Raw genomic sequence first — 22,581 nt, forward strand, 5'->3', positions numbered from 1 at the left:
GGCCAGAACAACGCCGTGCAGCCATTGGGCTCAAGCACCGCTTCTGTGCAGCCCTCGGGCAAAGTGTTATCCTGCCATACGTAGGGTGGCTTTTCTTTGCGTGGCTGCTGTAGCTGCCCAAGCAAAGTGAAACACTCCTTCAAAGAATTAGCCAAAGATCCCAATGCAGGACACTTCTGAGAAAGCGTCTTGAGACTCCGCGAGGCTTGCTTGGACAAATACGACACTATTCGTTGCCGACTAATAAACGATATTATTATTTGTATTGTTATTATTCAAAAGGATCTGGAAAAGTGTTCTGTATATTGTTGTGCTGGGTAGATCAACCTTGAATTCTTGACTGTATTTGTGGGGAGCGGTGGTGCAGCGGTTAACGCGCTGCGCTACAAACCCGGCGGCCTGAGTTTGATTCTCGCTCACGGCCAACATTGGTGACGAATAGCTATATCGGTCCTGGGCCTCCCCTCGGTCGACTCAGCCTTCAAACGAGTGGCTGGTGCGGTGTGTAAACATCAGCACTGGTGAGACAAAAACGGCAGGGCGGGTCGTGCTGGCCACCCACCCCGCCGTGTGCCACAGTGCCGGCCTTCCTAGGTGCTACTCGCTAACAGCACTTGCCCCAACAGCCTGCTAAGGCGAGTGGAGGGTTCTTTGTCATGCTGTGGTAGGGTGGTTCACACAATTGCAGTGGTAATTGCTGTGGCCATGGCTGACATCAGCAGTTGAGTGGATACTGAACCTCCCCTAAACCATCTCAATCTGACGTAAGCGCCTGCTGCGTTGTGTAAGCTGACTCACTGGGGCGACAAAGGTGGCAAAATGGTGGGTTTCTGGCCACACCACACCATCCGGCCTCTGCAGACCTCTGGTCGTCGACAGCCTCTACACCCCAGCGGTCCGTCAGCCGAGGTGGGTGGCATCCTTGTTTTCGCGCGCGTGGGTTTGTGTGTGAACGTGCAGCGTGGCACGGCGCTACAAACGCGCCGACCCGAGTTCGATTCCCGCTCACGGCCAACCGACATCGGTGCTGGGACGACTCGACCTTCAAATGAGTACGTGGGTGAGGTGCTGGGGAGACAAAGGCGACCAGGCGTGGTTCCAGACACACCCAAGACCTCGTGCTCTGTCAGCCTTCATAGGTACTCGCTGACAGCACTTGCCCCAACAGTCCATGTAGACTACACTTTATAAAAAAAATCTTGCCAGGTAGGGCTCTTTTTCAGAAGTTACCTGGCAGCAGATGATAGCCCAACGAAGTGGCTTATCATGTGGAAATGTATAGCAGCAGCTACATACTCTGCTCACGTCTTGTTGATTCCAAACGTGGAGGGAAAAACTGGATGACCCGGAGAAAACTCCACGCGACCACGGGTAGAGAGAGAGAGACACACAAACTCCAAATATACAGTGGGCGTCAGAGTCGGAATCGAACCCACGACCTCCTGTATACCAGGCGAGGTAGACAACTTCGCCTCGCCACTATGGGGCACCTCTGCGTTTGTGTGCGAGTGAGGAGTACCTGGGCCGAGTCCTCGGGCTCCAGGGTGACGCGGCGCTTGCGGATCTCCTCCAGGCGCTGGAACACGTCCCCCGTGTGCGTGTGGAAGTAGTCCGCGTAGCGCTGCGACACCGCCTCCAGCGACGCAGCCTGCAGGCACAGCCAGCACGCCCGCCGCTCACCATCCATCGCCACCCCTCCACCGCCCCCTCACCATCGCTTACCATCCCTCAATATCCATTACCATCCATCGCCATGCATCGCCACCCTTCACCATCCAGCCGAGTGCAGTGCCACTAACCACTGCACCACGGAATGGCACAGAGACAACATTGACGCCCGCGCTGACCGATACTCAAATTCACCGCGCGTAAACAAATCCCCCGCATCACTCACCAGCTCCCCCCCCCCACCCTCAGTCGCACGTTCCCGATTCATTGGGAAACATTAAAAGTCGAGGGGGTCCAACAAGGTCACCCCACGCACCACGACGCTCAGCATCCTCTGCTGAAGCCACTGCACGGCATTGGATCCGCCCAGGGGCGAGCATCGCAACACAAGCGGGCGCCCGGTGGCGGCCCCCCCGACGTGACACCAACGCATCGCGCTCAACCAGAGCAACGACTGCTCCAGTTTTACATTGAGCTGCTTGAGCCGGACGATTGTACGTACGTTGAACTTCTTTCAGCACCGTACGTAATATCGGAAGGAAGAGCGTTCCAGGCGGCCGCGGAAGCGCATCTGAGAGCGCCGCGCGATGCGGTGATCGCCGCCTTTGTTTGATGGCCAGCCAAAGGCCGCTGGGAGGATGACCGGAGTTTGCGTGTCGATGCTCCTTGACGGGATCAGCAAGTTATTGTGGTTCATTTGTTGCCAGCACTTTGTGTAACCAACCAACTAACCGTGCGCATACATACATTTGGAGTTTTCATGCTGTCCCCCTGGTCACGTGGATTTTTTCCGGGTCCTCCGCTATGACGCACAATGTGTTCACAGAGCAGGGCCATGCATTTAACAATGCCGAGACCAGCATCGTCACTGGCTGCATCCAATGTCTCGAACGTTGGAACGGTCGGTGCCCAGCACACACCGGTCACTGGAACAAACTCCCGCCGCACATGAAACAATCATCTTCACTATTACCGGCTTCGGTTCATCCCGTAAAATTCATCTCTTCTCCCTTGCCAATCATACTGCTACGGCCTGCCCCCAGCTATGACCAGGTCTATCCCTACCCCTATCACTACCCCATCACTAACCTGATCACTACCCCGACCTCTATCACTACCCGAACCCCCATCACTACCCCTATCACTACCCCAACTCCTATCACTACCCCGACCCCTATCACTACCCCAACCCCTATCACTACCCCACAGAGGTGTGTACTCGAGTCATGTGACTTGGACTCGAGTCAGACTCGAGTCATGAATTTGATGACTTGCGACTCGACTTGGACTTGCATAACAATGACTTTGTCCCACCTATGAGATGTGGACTCGAGTCATGTGACTTGGACTCGAGTCAGACTCGAGTCATGAATTTGATGACTTGCGACTCGACTTGGACTTGCATAACAATGACTTTGTCCCACCTCTGCTACCCCAACCCCTATCACTACCCCAACTACTATCACTACCCCGACCCCTATCACTACCCCAACCCCTATCACTACCCCAACCCCTATCACTACCCCAACTACTATCACTACCCCGACCCCTATCACTACCCCAACCCCTATCACTACCCCAACCCCTATCACTACCCCAACCCCTATCACTACCCCAACCCCTATCACTACCCCAACCCCTATCACTACCCCAACCCCTATCACTACCCCAACTCCTATCACTACCCCGACCCCTATCACTACCCCAACCCCTATCACTACCCCAACCCCTATCACTACCCCAACTCCTATCACTACCCCGACCCCTATCACTACCCCAACTCCTATCACTACCCCAACCCCTATCACTACCCCAACCCCTATCACTACCCCAACCCCTATCACTACCCCAACCCCTATCACTACACCAACCCCTATCACTACCCCAACCCCTATCACTACCCCAACCCCTATCACTACCCCAACCCCTATCACTACCCCAACCCCTATCACTACCCGAATCCTGATCACTACTCCAACTCCTATCACTACCCCAACCCCCATCACGACCCCGACCCCAACCCCTCCTAAACCACTACCACCTGTCCTCATAACTGTCACCATAGCTACAGCAAAACTTTGAATAACCCCACTATTTATTTTAATCACTATCATTTTGCATACAATTGTGTAATTAAGTGAAAGTGTACTGGACTAAGGCACGGTATAAAGCTATATAAGACGAGAGAAGGCATTATCACGGCAATCAAACTAAAACTTTATCATACAATTGTAATAACAGCCATAGAGGGTTCACGTGGGGATTGGCTTGCCGGTCCTGCTTGTAGCCAATAAGGGTTGAGATAGGGACCATGGCCCATGCGTCATCACCACAGGTCATCAGGAGTGATTGGCCTAGCCATTCGGGGCCCCAGCCAATGGGGAGCCGGATGAGGGGCGTGGTCCCGGGATTGACAGGGAACCATCGAGAATGGTCGAAGCTGTCCATGTACGATTGGCTGGGGGAACCACGTGACGAAGGGATTAAGAGCGAGTGGAGGGGAACGATCGGGAGCAGACTGAAACTGACAAGAGCAGGGTCACGCGCGGACGGGGGCTGGGGTTGCCACGTGCGCGGTGGGGACTTAGTGTGTGGTCTGTCCTCTCTCCGTTGTCTGCCAGCAACGGAGAGTGAGTGAGCAAAGTGTATTGTGGAGTGGAAATAAAAGGACCGATTCCGAAGCCGTCTCTGGAAGGATTATTACACAATTGTCTTATTTTACCAGGTAAGGCCCACTGAACGACGTAGCTCTTTTTCAAAAGCCACATTGCCACAAATGATAGCTCAAAGAAGTGGCTCATCATCACTTGGAAACTTATACAGGCAGGAACAACAGGTTCCACACTGCCCACCAGGGATTATTTGTCTGTCGCGCATAGCCACGCCCTCGATCTGTATTTCATAGAGCGCTTCGGGCGGGCTCAGCACCACGTGACGCACCGCCCCACGCAGCTTGACGGCCACAGAAGCGCATCTGAAAGTGCTGCGGGATGCCATGACCACCGCCTTTGTTCAATGGCCAGCAGTCAAAAGCCTCTGCTGCTGCTGCGAGGATGAGCGGAGTTTGGTCCTCAATGGCAGCCAGCATGATGGTCTCAGCCTGGTCACCAATGACTGCTGGCAAGAAACCCTCAAGTAAACAGCCCAAACACAAACAAAACATTGTACAACCACGGACAGACTAATGCCCATTTGCAGACGAGTATTTAGTGTTCACCTTGTCGCACAGGGACAGCTGCCACTGGGGTGTCCCCTTGGCTCGACTGCAGCAGGGCAATGAAATAGTTCTGGCGCGATGCGATGCAAAAGGCGCTTTGAGTCGCGGAGGCTTTTAAGCACCCTTATGAATGCAACTCACATCCATACCACGCATTTTATACACCACGGAGGGATGACGATGGTGACGATGGTGGCGATGGTGGTTTGAGGGGACCCACAACCAGGATACCAACTCATGCCCTCCGTGGCATGTTGCGTCGCGCTCGTGCGTGCGGTCCGCACCAGCCGCAGCGCCAGCTCGGCTCGGTCCCATTAATCAGCTGTCCTTTTCAGTGTTATCGAAGGCGCAGTTTAAGTGAGATATGGCCCGGTACCTTTGCATTAGGCTAGAACGCTGGTGATATTTTGTCTTCCCTTTTAAATGTCCTTTGGAATGTAAAGGATCTCGAATGGCTTTGCCTGCGAGTCTGACACTGAGTTATTGTGTTCATCGATAACGACCTCGCGTGCGCCGGGGATGTCGCACGACACTCGCGTCGTACAAACGCTCTCCTTGTCGAACCCTGATCGCATCACATAACGTCACGGTCCAAGGCGCAGCGGTGGCAAGATGTTAACTATCTCGTCTGGTATACGGGAGGTCGTGGGTTCGATCCCGATCCTGACGCCTGCCGTATATTAGGAGTTTGCGGCTCTCTCTCTCCGTCTCTCTACTCGTGGTCACGGGGCTTTTCTCTGGGTCCTCCGGTTTTTCCCTCCACATTTAGAATCAATGTCACACGTCTCGAGTATTTGGCTGCTGTAAATTTTCACGTGATATGCCACTCTGCTGAGCCATCATTTGTTGCCAGGTATCTACTGAAAAAGAGCTATATACCTCAGTGGGCCTTACCTAGTAAAATAAAAAATAGTTTAGTTTTTGTTTATATGTCCGCACGTCAGCATGTGTAGAGTACTTGACTTGCATATCTCCTCAAAGACCAACTCAGCTCAATCATCATCAACACCTACACCACCGTCCCATCATCATTATTGCCACATCTTCATTATAATCACTGGCTCTGTCCTACTATAATCATCATTATTATCATCATCATCATCATCACCGTTATTATCACCTCCACCACCGGCCTATCATCATCGCCACATCATCAAATATCATCATCAGCATCATCATCATCATCAGCTCGTTGTGACCGCAAAAATGAATGCCACTTCCTGGGGAAGCCATCAGTGGTCGTTCTGTCGACAGACCGGAGACTCGACCGCACCACGGGAATGTGGAATTTCCATCATTCGCCGAGTTCCGGCCACAGAAACGAGTGCTGCCCACTGTCATTAGAGCAGGAACTGGCCAAACTTTCTAGGTAGGAACTTCCTGATTGAAAGGGTCCAGAGACTCATTGGTGCTTGACTCTGTAAAATGAAGGACTGTGAATGTTGTTTTAGAATTAGCTGTGATTACTGTGGCAAGAGGTGACAGAGTCCTAGTCGTGGCGGTACTTGGATGTTACATCGCTTCACAGTGTGCGTACGTATGTTGAACTTCTTTCGCAACGCATGTGCCAATCGGCAACGCGGTTTTACATCACGGCACAGTAATGGCGGTGGTACACCGTGACGCTGTGACAATGGGTTGACATTTAAAATGATCATGTGTCTGTGTGTTAAAGTCAATTCCGTCCTATTTTTAACCACGTGAGATATCATCGAGATGCATTATCCATTTTACACGGGAGAAGCTGAAAATAATGAGTGATGTTGGCAGATCAACAGTTGCGTTACTTACTTGAACAAAGTCAATGTCAGACAGAGCTTCACGCCGCTAAAGCAAACGTTTGGGTGGCGATCATCGCAGCTGTGCTGAGCCAGTAGCGGAAATTCCACGTTGCTATGGCAGGGTTCTCACGTATTGTTTGTTACCGCAGCAGCAATACGAGTGTATTTGAGAGTGATGCTTCTGTCATGGATGAGGTTGACCAGCTCTCACTTATCTGGGGCAATGTGGCCCAAGTAAAACTAAAACACGAGCTATGATAATGATGATTACATCAACTTGTAAAGCGCCGCCGCACCGTGTTCGCTCGTGTATTTCGTGGAGAGACACAGAACGACTCGGGAGGCGCGAGGAGGAACCAGAGGCAAGCAGGAAGGCAGCAGCCACGCGATGAGCCGCGCTTACAATTGCCCAAGCTCTGCCACCCTCTATATATGAAGGTCTTATCGGCCCATTAACGAGTGTTTAAACGAAACGCATTTTTATTTATACCAGCTGAGGCCCACTGAGCTCAACGAAGTGGCTTATCATCACGTGGAAATTTATAGCAGTCAAATACTCTCAACATTGATTCGAAATGCCGGGTTAAAAAACCGGAGCACCCGGAGAAAAATCCACGCTACCAAGGGGAGAGAGACATGAAACTCCAAATATACAGGCATCAGGATCAGAATCTAACTCATGATCTCCATGTAATACCAGACGAATAGTCAACATCTTGCCACCCTCAGCGCCCCACATGTTTGCATGCGGGAGGGAACCCACGGGTGCGAGGGAGAAACACTCTATCCCATACAGATGGAACAGGTGGAGCCAACATTTTTGCTGTGATGCCTTCTCCTGGCGAGTGACGGTAAGGCACCTCAGTATCCACGGGAAGCAAAGTGTCACAACCTTTGTGCAGTGATCCAGCAACCCTCACGGCCTCCGCAGTGCTGGATTACAGGCATGTGCCACCACCGATAAACTGTTGTTTGAATAGCAGCGGAGACAGAAAGCACCGTCGCTCGCTATTGCTTTTCCAAGTTGTCGGGAATTTGTGGTCAGAATAAGAATCGGAAATATTAATTTATACGGTACTCAAGGAATCCGATGAGCTATGAAGCTTTTTTTCACAGATGTCCGTCAGGGGCACGGGGTCAGAACGTTACGACGACAAACGATACAAAAACACGACACGAGTGCAGAGTCTGGGAACAGTAACACAGAGAAAAATATACAAATAAAACTAAACTATATATTTTTTATCTCAACAGGAAAAGCCCACTGAGCAATAAGCTTATTTTTCAGAAGCGACCTGACCATAAATGATAGCTCAACGAAGAGGCTCACCCTGAGGAGCATATGAAAGATGAAGCCAGCGAGCGCGTAGAATACATCCCCTTCATTTATGATTTTCCCGCAAACTGGATAATTGCGCCCATGGATACCCAGGCGTGAACCCCACGTGTCATCGTTTGCTCCCGCACAACAACAACAACAGAACCACCACCGCAAGTGGAGAACCCGGAGACGTTTACTGTGAATCGAACCGCCGAACTCTTCAATCGCTTTGCCTAGGCCGCTCGGCTAGGCCCTGCCGGCCAAGCGCCGGGGCAACACGGCCAACGATAAATTGTCTTGCGGGGTAATTTTAAGATGAGAGTTGACAAAGCGCCGTTGGACGCGTTAATTGAACCGGTTACTAATACCTCCCCCCATGCACACAAACGAACCCGCGCTCAAATACAGGAAATCGTTGAACGCTCGTCGTAATTGCCTCCAAGAGGCCGGCGTCTCGTGGAAAGAGTTGGCTTCTCACCCCCTTTTGTTGCTCTATTCATCAATTGCACCGCGCGGCACATCGAGCTAACGAGTGGGCCAATTTACGGAGCTCTGAATGAGCCGCCACCCGCGTTTCGCTTCGCTCCTTGATGGACGGAGGACACCATTCTTCTTCTCTCTGCTCGCCGCTGAAAAATCAACTCCGTTTGCCTATTCTGCAAACGGTGAGAAACCCACCGGAACGGTAAAGTGAGCGCAGGCTGAAACCAAAATGAAAAACCAAACACGGGAACCGCGACTTTTCGACAGCAAAATGTGCGCCTTTGACCATTTAATCAGCCCTACCATCTTTGTAGAGGGAAACCTTTTACATTTATTTCAGTAGCAAGGCACCAATGAACCGCTGGGCCCTATTTCACGGGTGTCCTGCGACGGTTGAGATGTCTTTACAACACGGCACAGATCTCAGTCACAATCGTGGTCACATAGTTCACGATACACAAACAGCACGTGTGCTGTTTACGCGTTGCGATGCCTTGCAAGTCACGTGGCATCACCATCGAAGATAAAGGCGCAACCCTAAAAGTCCTTCTCTCATTCCACTGCCGGTGGAAGGACCTCCATGAGTGGGAGTTCTAAAGAGGTCCTCTGGAAGGGGTGGGAGTCACCCCCACTTCAACCCACCACCGGTGACCTGCCAGTTGACGATCTATGGTGTGGCCAGTTAAACTGCTGGGTGGACAGAGGTGGGTGGAGGATCTTATAGACTTGCGCCGTTGTTTCACCTGCCACGCCGGGAGAGTGAACTGGTGACCTCCGGATTGCAATTCCACTAGCGTGCTTAACCGTTACGTGACGGCACCTCATCTGGGGGAGGTGATATTACCGAACTAATATTTAAAGAGTGAAAACATATCCACGGGCTAAGGGCTGCACATTCCCACAATGCCCACACGGAGAGAGAGAGAGATGGGTTATCGCGTGGCATCACATGGCGCCAGAGAATAGCCCCCAGAAGATGATATCACAGAACTACTTCTCGAATGACTGCAATAGTTCTCTTATCCGCAGAGGAGCGGTGCATCTTGAATATGATCTGTGGTGATTGTTCGTCTCACGTCAATCAAATTAAAACGTTTCATTCTCAGGAGCTGGAATGAACATGACAAAGGAGACAACCGCAACTTTATTTATTTCAGGGTTTCTTGGCAGCAGTCATTGGTAACCGTGCTGAGACCATGATACTGGCTGCACTTGACAACTGAAACTGGTCAACCTCGCAGTGGCTTTTGGCTGGCCATCAAACAACGATGGTCATTGCATCGCGCGCTTTGAGATGTGCTTCTGCGGCCTTTCTGGAAAACTCTTCCTTTTGATATTAGGAAGCCACTGAAGCAATGCATTTTTAAATCTGGGTTGACAAACTAATTTCTTTCGAGCTGCTTTTTTTACGTCCTTCTCCCGCACCTCCGATTAGCGCAGTTGGTTACATACGGTGCGAAAGAAGTTCAACATACATATATACGTAAAACCCGGTTCAATCAAGGGCAGCGACTGAAACTCACGGGATCTTAGCGGTGCCGGTTCAGTAACTCTGACTCCTGAGCTGCCCGGCCGCCTCTGGGATTGTCTTTGCCCCGCCCCTCCGATTAGCAGGGTCGGCAATGTACAGAGCGAAATAAGTTAAACATTCATATATACATTGTATCACCGCTGTCATGAATATTGGCAACTTCCTTTGCACCCATTGGCTACACGAGACCCACACCGCCTCACTACTCCCGTGAGCGTGGGGCGGTAGAAATAATACGATAAATGATTTTTTATTTTACCAGTTAAGGTCCACTGAGCTCTTTCGCTTCCTTTTTAGAAGTGACCTGGCTTTCACAAATGATAGCCTCGTGAAGTGGATTCTCATCATGTGGAAATTTATAGCAACCAAGTGCTCAAAACGCATCATGTTGATTCTAAATGTGGAGGAAAAAGCCGGAGGATCTGGAAAAAAATCCACACGACCACGGTAAGAGAGAGAGACACCGAAAACTCAAAATATACAGCAGGCGTCAGGGTCGAGATTGAACCCGCAAGGTAGTTAACATCTCACCACCGTGGCGTGGAGATGGAATCCACAACGGACGCGTGCCCAGCAAACCATCCGACCCTGCAAAAATAAATCGCTCGCTGAGAAATTGCTCCCAAAAGCAGCCGCCGTTTCAGAAAAGGCCCCACAATTGATTGCGGGCCGCCCAGTCATGCAAAATGCATGGCTGAAGCCGCGTGACGATCGCCGTGTCGGATTGGGCTCGGGCAGAGCTATGAGCACGGAGACGAGGAAATTCATGGGGGACACTTCCGCAGCGGCGAGAACGGTCGCGGCGTGGTGCTCGCGGACCCGGGAAGCTCCACTCGCTCGCTAAACGACGAAAAGGTCAAGAGTTCAAACCCCGGCCCGGGCAGATGAAGCGAGCACTGTACCACTCCGTTTAAAAAATCAAGGCGTGGATGTCTTGCGTAGACACTGCCGTCTGTACGTATGTTATGTTCAACTTTTTTTGCACACTCTACATAGCCAACTGTGCTCGTCGGATGTTTGTGGATATAATCGCCAGAATTGTGTAAATGCACACCTTCGAAATGTGGAATTTCCGTCAGATTCTCATGACCACTGAACGGGGTAAATTTCACCCCCTCCCCCACCCCCTCCTTTATTTGCGAGGGGAAATAATTCATTTGTTTTCCTGTTGGGCAGATAAAATGAGTACTGCTCTGTCCACCGTTGCCTTACGTAGAGACCGGGCCCGTCAGAGGAATGCGTACACGGCACCGTACAACAAGACAATTGTCCAATACAGCTGCGATATTTCACGGCGGTGCCTAAATGTGACAGCATCTCAAGAACGCTGCACAGAGTGGGCACATTGATTTACTGAGAGAGGCAGCCATTCATAGATTACCATACAAGTGCACGTCTGTCTATGTGAGTCTATGGGTCCCTGTGTAAGGCACACGGGTCTCTGTGTGAATCTGTGGGGTCTCTGTGTGAATCTGTGGGGTCTCTGTGTGAATCTGTGGGGTCTCTGTGTGAATCTGTGGGGTCTCTGGGTGCATCTGTGGGGGTCTCTGTGTGAATCTGTCAGGTCTCTTTGTGAATCTATACCATACGGTGCAATTTGTACTCGTATAGCATCTAAATATGGTCGCACCTTAAACTACTTTAAAAAAATTTATTTTACTGGGTAAGGCTCACTGAGCTATGTACCTCTTTTTCAGAAGCGACCTGGCCATCACAAATGATAGCTCAACGACGTGGAAATTTATAGCAGCCAAACACTCTAAACGCATGTTTCTAAATGTGGTGAGAAAAATCGGAGGCCCAAGAAAAAAAATCCACATGACCACAGGGAGAGAGACACACAAACTCCTAATATACAGACGTCAGGGTCGGGATTGAACCCACGACCTCCTGTATACCAAGCGAGGAAGTTAACATCTCGCCACCACACCTTAACATGCTGTATAGAATCAAGGGGGCGTATGTTCATGTCATAGCAAGGCAGTCACTGGACAAGGAAGGGCTTGATCCTGGACTTGAACAGCGGCAGGGAGTCGACAGCACAGGAATCTGGGGGAAAATCAGTTCCAGACTTGCTGGGGCAGGAGATGATCATGCTGCAGCTTGTGTACAACATTCGCTGGCACGTTATGTTAGGAAGCTACTGGAGGCTCTGCACTTTTAAATCATCTAGACTGACACACTCATTTCTTTCGAGCTGCTTTTAGTGTTCTAGTTTGTTGTCCTCCCCCCACGCCTGGGATTAGCACGGTTGGCTACGTACGGTGCAAAAGAAGTTCAACGCACATCGACATGCACACTCCCGCTGAGCTAAGATCCATTGGGGGCTTCGACCGAAGGCCTTGGCAACGTCGGAGGACCTCCCTGCCTCAAGCGACCAATGGGATGACATCTCCGATGGTCGCTTAGAGTCCGCGGTGTAAATCCCTCATTCCCAACAACCACTGGTGGCTTCCCACAAAACACCGGCACTCGATGATATGAAGGGTGGGTGGCAAAACAAAAACATCGCTGAGGACGCGACCGTGGAAGTGCCGGGATTCTCTCTCTCCACGGGTGTGGACCACGCTGCACCGCGCTCAGGCACAGCACGGGAATGCGCGGCATCGTAACACGTCGCAACGCGTGGTAACGTGTGGTAACGCATAGTAACGTGTCGCAACGCGTGGTAACACGTGGTAACGCATGTCAACGCGTCGTAACGCATAATAACGCGTGATAACGCGTCGTAACACGTCGCAACGCATGGAAACGGGTCGTATCACATTGTATCTTAATCGTAACGCGAGGTAACGCGTGGTAACACATGGCAACACACACATAGTAACACATGGTAACACGTCGTAACGCGTTTTAACACGTTGTTCCACAAATGGAAGCAGTCGCAGTCAAATGCATCACCGACGAGTTGTGCCATCCACGCTGCAATCCGTGCAGCATCTACTGCCCCCTTGGACTGGTTGATAGGGCCTTAACATTCAACGTATGACATCATCTAGACAAACTGTTGCTTACGTGCCATGCCAAAGAAAGAAAGGCTTCCCACAAAGTCACTCTCAATGCAGCGATCCCAAAGGACGTCGAGATTTATATCCCATGTATGGAAAGTATGTGCAGTTCAATTATGGCATATAATGTACCCTTACACAACTACAATATCCCAGGTCTACTTGAACATGAGATAAATGAACCTCACAGGGCCCCTGGCCTAATTATGTCAACGGACGTTGATTGATTGATAATGGGAGTCCAAATCCCGATTGAACATTTGGGGGCTCACTTTTAAATTAAGTCTGGTTAAGATAAAATACACTCGAAACTTTGTGAATATCATACAGATGCAGATGAAATGGGAAAGTTAGTAAAGTGACAACACAGGGACAGATGGATACCTCCGGGGGGATCATGTCATGGCTGTGTCAGAGACGCTGAATTCTGCACGGCCGAGGTTCCGGGTTTGAGTCTGGGTCTCAGCTGCCCTGTGATTGAGACCCCGGGGTTCCGGGGTGCAGCAGAGCCGATGGTCCCAGCTGGGTCACCAATGGCTGAACGAGCGCCATTGTAGCGATTGCTATTGTTATATTCACTCGGTGTATTGTTCTATTGTTCTATTCACTGGGTGTACTCTTCTATTGTTCTATTCACTGAGTGTATTGTTCTATTGTTTCATTCACTCGGTCTATTGTTCTATTCTTATATTCACTCGGTGAATTGTTCTCTTGTTTTATTCACTCGGTATATTCCAAATCGGGTGATTGGCCTTTTTTTTATTGGGTACAATTGAGAACAACAGCCATATCAGACATGAGTACATCTAATGAGCATGATCATTGGGTTCAGTGCAGCTCAAAGACTTGGTCCCTACAAGGCGTGTGTGGTGAAGTTAGGAGAAGTGCATGTGTGTGAGCTTGGCATTTGAAGGCCTGAAGACCAGAATCGATGATTTCGCCAACAATTTGTCAAGGGAGGCAGTTCCATATCCAGACACCAGAGTGAAGGGAGCTTCTGTCTCTGGTGTAGGCCAATGAGTTTCAACAACAATGCAAATATTATCAAATCATGTTTGTTTGCACGTTTTGGTACGAGTACGATATGAGGTTAATGCAGACATCATGCCCCACAATAGGTGTGTCTATTGGGCGTTTGTCTATCAGGTGTGTGGAACTTGCTGTCCCGTCCCTCCTGGACATTTGTGAACAAGAGCTTGATAGCTGATCAGATTGCTCCAGGACAAATACAGATTCTGATTCTGTTTGAACATCTCAACGCCTCCTTTATGATTGCTGAAAAAGGGGTGAAGCCGATTCCTTTTCATTATCTTGATACCGGCAAAAAGTGGGGTCCCATAAATATGAGAGAACATTTCATCTGCTGGCCACGAGACAAACAACCCTGAGCAGGGTTCGCGTTCAACGATGCACCACGTGGTTGTGTGCAGGAGGGCACCGCAGTGCAGCGACTCTCTACAAAGTGGGACGTATCTTATTGACCAAGGAAGGATTATGGGATTGAGGATTATTAAGGATTATTAAGCCACTAAGTTGAGCTATTATTTGTGATGGCCGAGTCGTTTCTGAACAAGAGCTAAATAGCAGCTCAGTGGGGCTTAACCTGGTAAAATAAAAATACATAGAAAGCGTATCTTTCTTAAGTGAAAGCGAATATCTGAAGCCAATTGCAAAAAGTTTGTGCCTCCTTCCAATGAACGACGCGCCAGTGCTCATCGCTGTTCCAGCTCCTCGTCTGGCAGTGGAAATTCCACATTTCCGTGGCAGTGACCAAACATTATTTTTTACGTTAAATTATATTTTTACATTAAACAATACGCACACATTTTCTGCTGTGCTGCGTCGGATTCAGTGGCACACATTAGGGACAGATTGGGGGAGACGCATTTTTGTATTACTGCACCTCTTGCAACAAAAAAAAACAACGTGATACTAATTAGGAGCCAAAGCTCTGTCTCTCTGTCAATTTAAAACATCGTTAGCATTTTAATGACACCACATCAGCTGAAGTGAGCCATGTAAGCATCAAGGAAAAGAAATCGCGTGCGTGTTAAAAAAAAAAAACTGGCCGATCTTAAGGGCTTTTGAAAAAAAATAGAAATGTTATAATGGCTTGATAAAAAATACACATTTGAGAATTCTTAGCGTGAGGTGGCCAGGTGGCTCAGGGGGATGACGGCCGTGTCTGAGACACTGGGATCTGGCACCTCTGAGGCATCACGGTGCCTAGGAGATGTTAACTGCCTCGCCTGGTCTCCAGGATGTCGTGGGTTCGATCACGACCCTGACAATGCCTGTTGTATATTTGGACTTTGCGTGTGTCTCTAATGGGCTATCACTTGTGGCCAGGTCACTTCTGAAAAATAGATATAGAGCTCAGTGGGCCTTACCTGGTAAAATAAAAACTGTTTCTAGGAATAGTTTACTTGCTAGCTGGACAGCCTAGAAGCTCAGTTTAACACGTAGGCTTTCGCGACCAATATTATTCATAATCAACGTTTTTGGGTTTAGATCGCATTATTTATAAATGTGTCGTAACCCTCCACCACCCGACACGGCCAATCAGTAAAAAAGTGTCACGTTGACAAAAGACAAATAGTTCACTGCTTTAGCCCACCGGTGTGTTGAAGCATGTGGTTTCACGCGTGTGGTTTCACGCTTCAACACACCGGTGGGCAAAAGCAGTGAACTATTTGTCTTTTGTCAACGTGACACTTTTTTACTGATTGGCCGTGTCGGGTGGTGGAAGGTTACAACACATTTATAAATAGCCTAGAAGCTGCCGTGGGAATGCGGAGTTCCCACATCTGGGGATCAAGACCACCAACAACAACAATGTGAGCACCGACCCACAGTTACTTTGAACGGCGGAGCAATTTAACTTCTCCGACTGAAATAAACAAACGGTGAGAAATGGGTAACTGTGGTCACAAACATTTAACGACAGCATGAAGTGCCGATTGTCAATTAGGTGTCATTTGGTTTAACACGCTTTTGCAATCAATATTATCCATAACAGTTGTTTTGGGTTAGATCACGTAAATATGAATGTGTCGTTAAACCTGCCACCACCCAACACTGCCAATTAGTAAGATTTCGTTACTAGTACAGCACATCGGTGTGTTGGAGAGTAAACCCACTACAATGTTTACAATGCGAGTTTCGTGACGTTTCGCCGGGTAATTACAACAACCGGCATCATCAGCCGACAGCCAGATTTGTGGAGAAAATCCTCCTCCTGCTTCGGCCTTAAATAGGTGTATCATTTACCGGCGCTGTAATGCGCCATGCCCAAGCTGGCAAGAGAACCAACAGCACCGACGACGTGTAAACCCGCTGCGGCTATGCCGCAGTACAGATCAGTAATTGGAATCTCTCCTCTCTCTTCTTTCTCTCTCTCGTCATCCCCGAACATCGCCGGTTATTTATAAGCAGGCGAGAAGCCGCGTCGAGCCAATGCCTCCCCCCCCGTTTGTCAAGGGCGACCATGGGACGTGAAGGTAACCGTTTGACGACGACGTTGTCACGTCTGGGGTGCAGCGCTGTAGGGGTTCCCAGGCCTCCCTCGCACTGCGCACGACAAAGCCCAGCCTGAAGCGGTCGCGGGTGAACTATGGTGAATGATGGTGAATGATGGCAAACGACGCTGAACGACGGTGAACCATCGTGAATGATGGAAAATGACGGCGAACAACGGTGAATGACGGCGATCGACATCAAACTATGGTGAACTACAGTGAACGACGGTGAACTACAGTGAACCACGGTCCAACCATCCTGGTCACAGAGCTTGGGCGATTGTTGGCGCCGATTCTGGCTGCTTTCCCGTTTCTCCATGGTTCCCCGCGCCTCTGAATCTACAGAAACCGTGCAGAGCATTCCACATTTTGTAACCCTATCCCCGTTAACTTTGAACAAAGTCGGACCGCCCGGCCTGGGTCGAGCTCGAATGTCCCAGCTGCAGCCCCGAATGCCGTGGTTGTGTGGACAAGCCCAGACCCAGAGCAACCTGAATCCGGCCGCCCCTACAGCTGCGTACGGACGCAGCAAGAGCTCTCCCACCCCACCCCACCTCCCACTGAGGCCAGCAAGGCACCACGAGGCCCCGCGGGGTCCCCCGTGACTACCACCACACGGACCACCAGAACTACACACGGGACTACTTGAACCATCAGCGGGCACCTGGCCAATGGCACAACCACTTAGACTACCACTGAGACTTCTCACTAGACTACTACTTAGACTACCAACTATACAACCACTTAGACTACTACCTCGACTACCAACTGGATGACCAAATAGACTACTACTTAGACTACCAATTGGCCTACCACTGAGACTACTATTTAGACTACCACTTAATAAAGACTATCGGGGCTACCAAAGTATTGGATTATCACTCACGTATGCATGTGTGTGTGTGCATGCATGCATGCCCACTTAGATCCTCACCAACGTGTGTACAATTTAACGTGGGAATCGCCCACAGAAGAATCGTGATTCCTGCAGGACATCGTCCTGGATGGAATTGCTCACGTAGAAAAAGGCAAAGGCGCAGCCCTTTCGATTGCTCGCTCATGCCGCCGCGAGTGGGAAGGGGGGCTCCACCCGAGGGGGGCTCGAGAGGTGGCGCTCCCGAGGGGAGGTATCTTGAAATGGACGGAAGCACCTACACATGATGGACTGAGCGTGATGAACACGTTCACACCGTTCGGTGGGCAGGGGCGGTGGGATGGGAGAGAATAGATTTCAGAAACGTCGTGCCGGGAGGTCGCAAGTCCAGTGCGCTGCTCAACCATCACACCGTGAAAGCAGCAGCATCATCCCAGTACCCACGTGACACGTGTCCATAACACACACTCCAGTGATCACACCCTCTACGCAGAGCGTGGAGTAACAAGCCCCCTCTATTTAAACCATCACGTGAACTCCGGTCATCCGCGCAGCAGCAGTTATGTATTGGCCATCGAACAAAGACGGTCACTGCATCACGCGCTTTCAGATGCGCTTCTGCGGCTGTCTGGAACGCTCTTCCTTTCAATATTAGAAAGCCACTGGAGCTATGCACTTTGAAATCATCTCGATTAAAACCTAATTTAATTACAACTTTTTTTATTTAGTTTGCTATCCTTCACCCCCACCTCCGATTAGCACGGTTGGCTACCTATGGTGCGAAGGAAGTTCAACATACATTACACTATACACTACAATAAACACTACACTACTATACACGACATTATACACGACACCACTATACTAAATTGAAAACTGATTTCATTAGAACTGCTTTTTGTGTTTAGTTTGTTGTCCTTCCCCCGCATGGTTGGCAACTTGCGGTGCGAAAGACGTTCAATATCCGTAGATACACATGGGGCTCACAGAGGGACAGGGCAGCAGGGAAAATTGATGACTGCGCTCCGCAGATGAGTCCAAGTAAGGGCGAATCCCCTCCGCAGTTCCCTCTCGATGTCACTGCTGCCTGCTGTCGGGATTGCCACGTTTTTTTTGACCCTCCGAGTTGGTGGGTCTAAACGACAAAATGGCCACGCACATTCTGCTTGTCTTGAGCTGGCACATGCGATGCTGCACACCCGCGTGTGAGTTTTTAAATAGGTCGACTCAGCCTCAAATGAGTACCTGGTGTGGTGTGTAAACAAACATCGCCACCGTCGTGTTATATGCTGGCCTTCATAGGTGCTCGCTAACAGCACTTGCCCCAATAGTTTGCTAAAGGATATACGGGGATTTTTGTTTTCGTCTTATGTTGTTAAATCTGGTTAATTTTTGCGTATTTGGGGGAGTGGTAGTGTAGCGGTTAGCGCGCTGTGCTACAAAACTGGTGACCTGGGTTCAAGTCCCGCTCACGGCCACCACCAGTGGCAGTTATTTGAACCGGTCCTGGGCCTCCCCTAGGTCGACTCAGCCCCAAATGAATATCTGGTGCGATGTGTAAACATCACCACGAGGGAGACAAAGACGGCCGGGCGTGGTTCTGGCCAGCCACCCCCTTGTGTGCCATGCCGGACAGTGCTAGCAGCACTGTCCCTCAAACAGTCTGTTAAAGCTAAACGGGGGGGGCGGATCTTTGTCTTTTTGTTGTTGGATCTTTGTCTTTTTGTTGTTCAACCCACGAATTGCATCCTGCTCTATGCCACACCAGCGTGGGCCATTTGTGGCGGCGAGAGCAGAGTCGAGCAAAAATGTGGCGGAGAGACGAGCAAAGGGGAGAAAGCTCGCCACAGGGCTGACCGTGGCGTCGAGCTCATTCCAAATGGCAAAGGTAGCAACGTTCGATTTGCGAGCGGTCAATCGATTGCCCTGCGCGCGCTCACGCGTCGATCGCCTCGCCGCCCCCGCGGCTCCGGTGCCCGACAATGGGGGCGACAGAGGGGCAGCCGATCCTCGACGTGTCCTGCCCGCGACCCCTTTTCTCCATGAACTGGCGTGCGTTTCTCTCATCCACGCATTCCCCTTTCCGTCCCTCAGCGTAATTCCAAGTGTGCATCCCTATGCGCGTTTTTGTTACACGCTTTTCCTTTCGCGTGTCTGCGTTTCAGTCCTGTGCGTCGACGTTTTTTTTTTGGCTTGGCTCTGGCACGGCCATTTATGAGACCCCTGATGGAGGCACCCCAGCCACCGTGACATCCACACATTCCTAAAGACTGCGGCTCTTAACAGCTGTCAGCAGAGCGCAGTGGCTCTGGAATATCTTGCACATTGCGATCATCTGCGGGCTAATGGTATGTCACGCAGAATTGTTTATTTTTATTTTTATTCTTCTTCTTCATATATTCTGTTAGACAGAAGCCTGGCCTGAAGTCTTGTCATTTAATTTTGCCCATGATTCTCCGAGTCCACGGCGTGACAGCAAGATTAAGTGGGGTCAGAGGGCGCCCAACCAAGAGGGAATGATTGCAACCCTGAATTAGTTTGCGCGCTGACTGCACCGTCCGATACAGTGACTGCTGGTGTTCCTGAAAAGCGTCTAAGCTCGCCTATAAATAACGCCCAGCAGCAGCTATAATTTATACCCCCGATACCACAACGGTGGGTGAAGGCGGCCATGTGTCCCTCACAATAGGAAGAGCCGGCCGTCGTGCAGGTCGCACAGCGAGCGGCGAGAGAGAGGGGGTTCCTCGACATGCAACAGCAAGGGCACAGGTTCGAATTCCGGCCAGGGCTCAGCTCGGCCTGCCAGCGGACCGACGACTCTGTGGCCGATAGAAGGAAAATGCTTAAACACGTAGTAGTAGTAGGCTTTCGAAACCAATATTATCCACAGCAGAGGTTATTTTTGGGTTAGATTGCGTAAATATAACTGTGTCATTAAACCCGCCACTACCCAACACAGCCAATTAGTAAGGTTTGTCACGTAAACAAAACGTGTCAATGCATTACTACTTCAGCACATCGGTGTGTTGGAGAATAAACCCAGAACATTTACAATGCGAGCACTGTGACATTTCGCCAGTAATTACAACAACCAGCCTCATCAGGCGACAGCCAGGGTTGTGGAGAAATCCTCCTGTTTAGGTCTTAAACCTTACTAATTGGCTGTGTCAGGTGGTGGCAGGTTTAACGACACATTCATATTTACGCGATCGAACCCAAACAAAAACCTCTATTGTGGAAAATGAGAATAATATACATTTTTTCTCATGTAAAGCGCTGCGGTTCATTTTGTGCCAAGCCGACTGTGGCTATTCCTGCGAATAGAAACGGGGTCCTCCCACGGACAAAGTGCAATTTTGAACTGCTGCAAATGGAGAGAGAGCACCACTGCACATACGCCTGACGCAGCGACTCCAGGATTCCACAATTCGCTAAACCCCCACAATTGGTTTACAGTCATTCACTTGTCCATCCCTTCTCCTCCTTGTCACCGACATTGACATGTCCTTCCCAGGCCTCGTGACCATGGCAACAAAATAAAATGGGTCTAACGCCAAAAGCAATGCCTTCCCGCAGTATCCTGTGTGCAGTATCCGTATGCAGCATCCGTCATACAGCATCTGTATACGGTTGCGATTGAAATAGTTCGTGGCAGAGATTATTCTTATTATTCGTAGCCTTTTTATACCACTCATATTCCTCTTGAATCGTTTAACATTAAATTAAAAATCAATTTTCTTTTTTAAACTGCTTGAGACCCAGCACGGCTTTCCCAAGCAAAGGGGATATTGTCATGATTAACAATAGATTATGAGCAATGGATACAATTTGCTTAACATGATTTTTTTAAACCCCGTGCAATTTAGAATGTTCTTTTTGTTAATCGGATAACGTTAGCATAGCTGGTGCTGCATTACAGTTAACCCCCATTTATCCATGACCCGATTATCCGTGAACTCATTAATCAGCAAAACTCCGGTTCTCTCTTAGAAATATCCAGTGGTGTCATGGTCATCCAAATATTCAGAGTCCACAACCATGTTTCAACTGAATTATTCGTCAAATTACGTTCAATTATCCGGGGATCCGTACGACAAATAAATATAATTTTTGGTAAAATTCTTCCAACTATCCGGTGTTATCCGTGGCCTTGCCCCCTGGATAAACGAGTGAATCCCCGGTTGGGACCCCGGAATATTTCGTACCTGTCCCCAGTTCACCCCCGGGATCAACGGAGTAAGATCGTCGTTGTATCACAATTGGAGGGATAATGCTAAGAAGTGGTATTTAGTCTATGGCACTGAAGACATCATTCCACCCGAGGTGACTGACGCTATGGAGAACTCGATATTTAACGTCAATTTATGTTCGTGCAACATTTTTGCTTCCTCAAATTTGGCACGGTTGTTTGTTGCGCCGATTTATTATTTGCTTCATCGCTGTACAGTAAAACCTTGGATTGCGAGTAACTTGGTCTGCGAGTGTTTTGCAAGACGAGCAAATTTTTTAATAAATATTAATTTGATAAACGAGCGAGGTCTTGCAATACGAGTAGTACGTGTATACGCTTTGTCTGCCGAGCGTCACGTGATCACAACTGATATACGAGTGCTTTGATATACGAGTGCTTTGGATTACAAACACGTTTCCAGAACGAATAATGCTCGCAATCCAAGGTTTTACTGTGCTTTTATTTCGTTTTATTTTGTCACGCTGGTGACCCAGGTCACTCTTGCAAATGAGACTCCCATTCTGGTATCCGCTTGAGTTATAAATAATGCTGAAAACTCGACACGTTAGTCAATAAAACTGCCCTAAAGTGGACATATATATATATAAAATCGGCAACTTTTGGAATAATATCCCTTCTGCAAAGCAGAGATATAAAGAATTGTCTATATATATATTTATTTCCTCTTTTGGACAGTGCTATTGAGGAATGCGTTGAGGTTATTATTTGCGCTTGTGGCAAACAGCGCCCTGTAGAAGAGTAATCCCCTGCACAAACGAACGGGCAATAATAATAATCATCATCATTTCCATTTGTTCAGGCGCATTTCATCCGCGAGATCGCAACGAACAAAGTGGCAAGCGGCACCAATCTAAAAAGATCTGGGGCCTTGCCCCGTACTGCCCAATTAGGCGAGCAGAGACGCACTGTCCATTGCTAGCTAGGGGCT

The 22,581-nt window shown here is 49.5% G+C and overlaps 1 protein-coding gene across 1 annotated transcript in view; it reads right to left on the reverse strand.

Moving 5' to 3' along the window:
• Nucleotides 1-22,581, reverse strand: part of LOC144947786 (uncharacterized) — a 341,697-nt gene that overhangs the window by 83,003 nt on the left and 236,113 nt on the right. Inside the window, exon 2 of the mRNA XM_078877139.1 lies at nucleotides 1,520-1,648. Coding sequence (XP_078733265.1) covers nucleotides 1,520-1,648 — 129 coding nt within the window. The remainder of the gene's footprint in view (nucleotides 1-1,519; nucleotides 1,649-22,581) is intronic.

The sequence above is a fragment of the Lampetra fluviatilis genome, chromosome 47, assembly GCF_964198595.1.
Source record: "Lampetra fluviatilis chromosome 47, kcLamFluv1.1, whole genome shotgun sequence".
NCBI lineage: Eukaryota > Metazoa > Chordata > Hyperoartia > Petromyzontiformes > Petromyzontidae > Lampetra > Lampetra fluviatilis.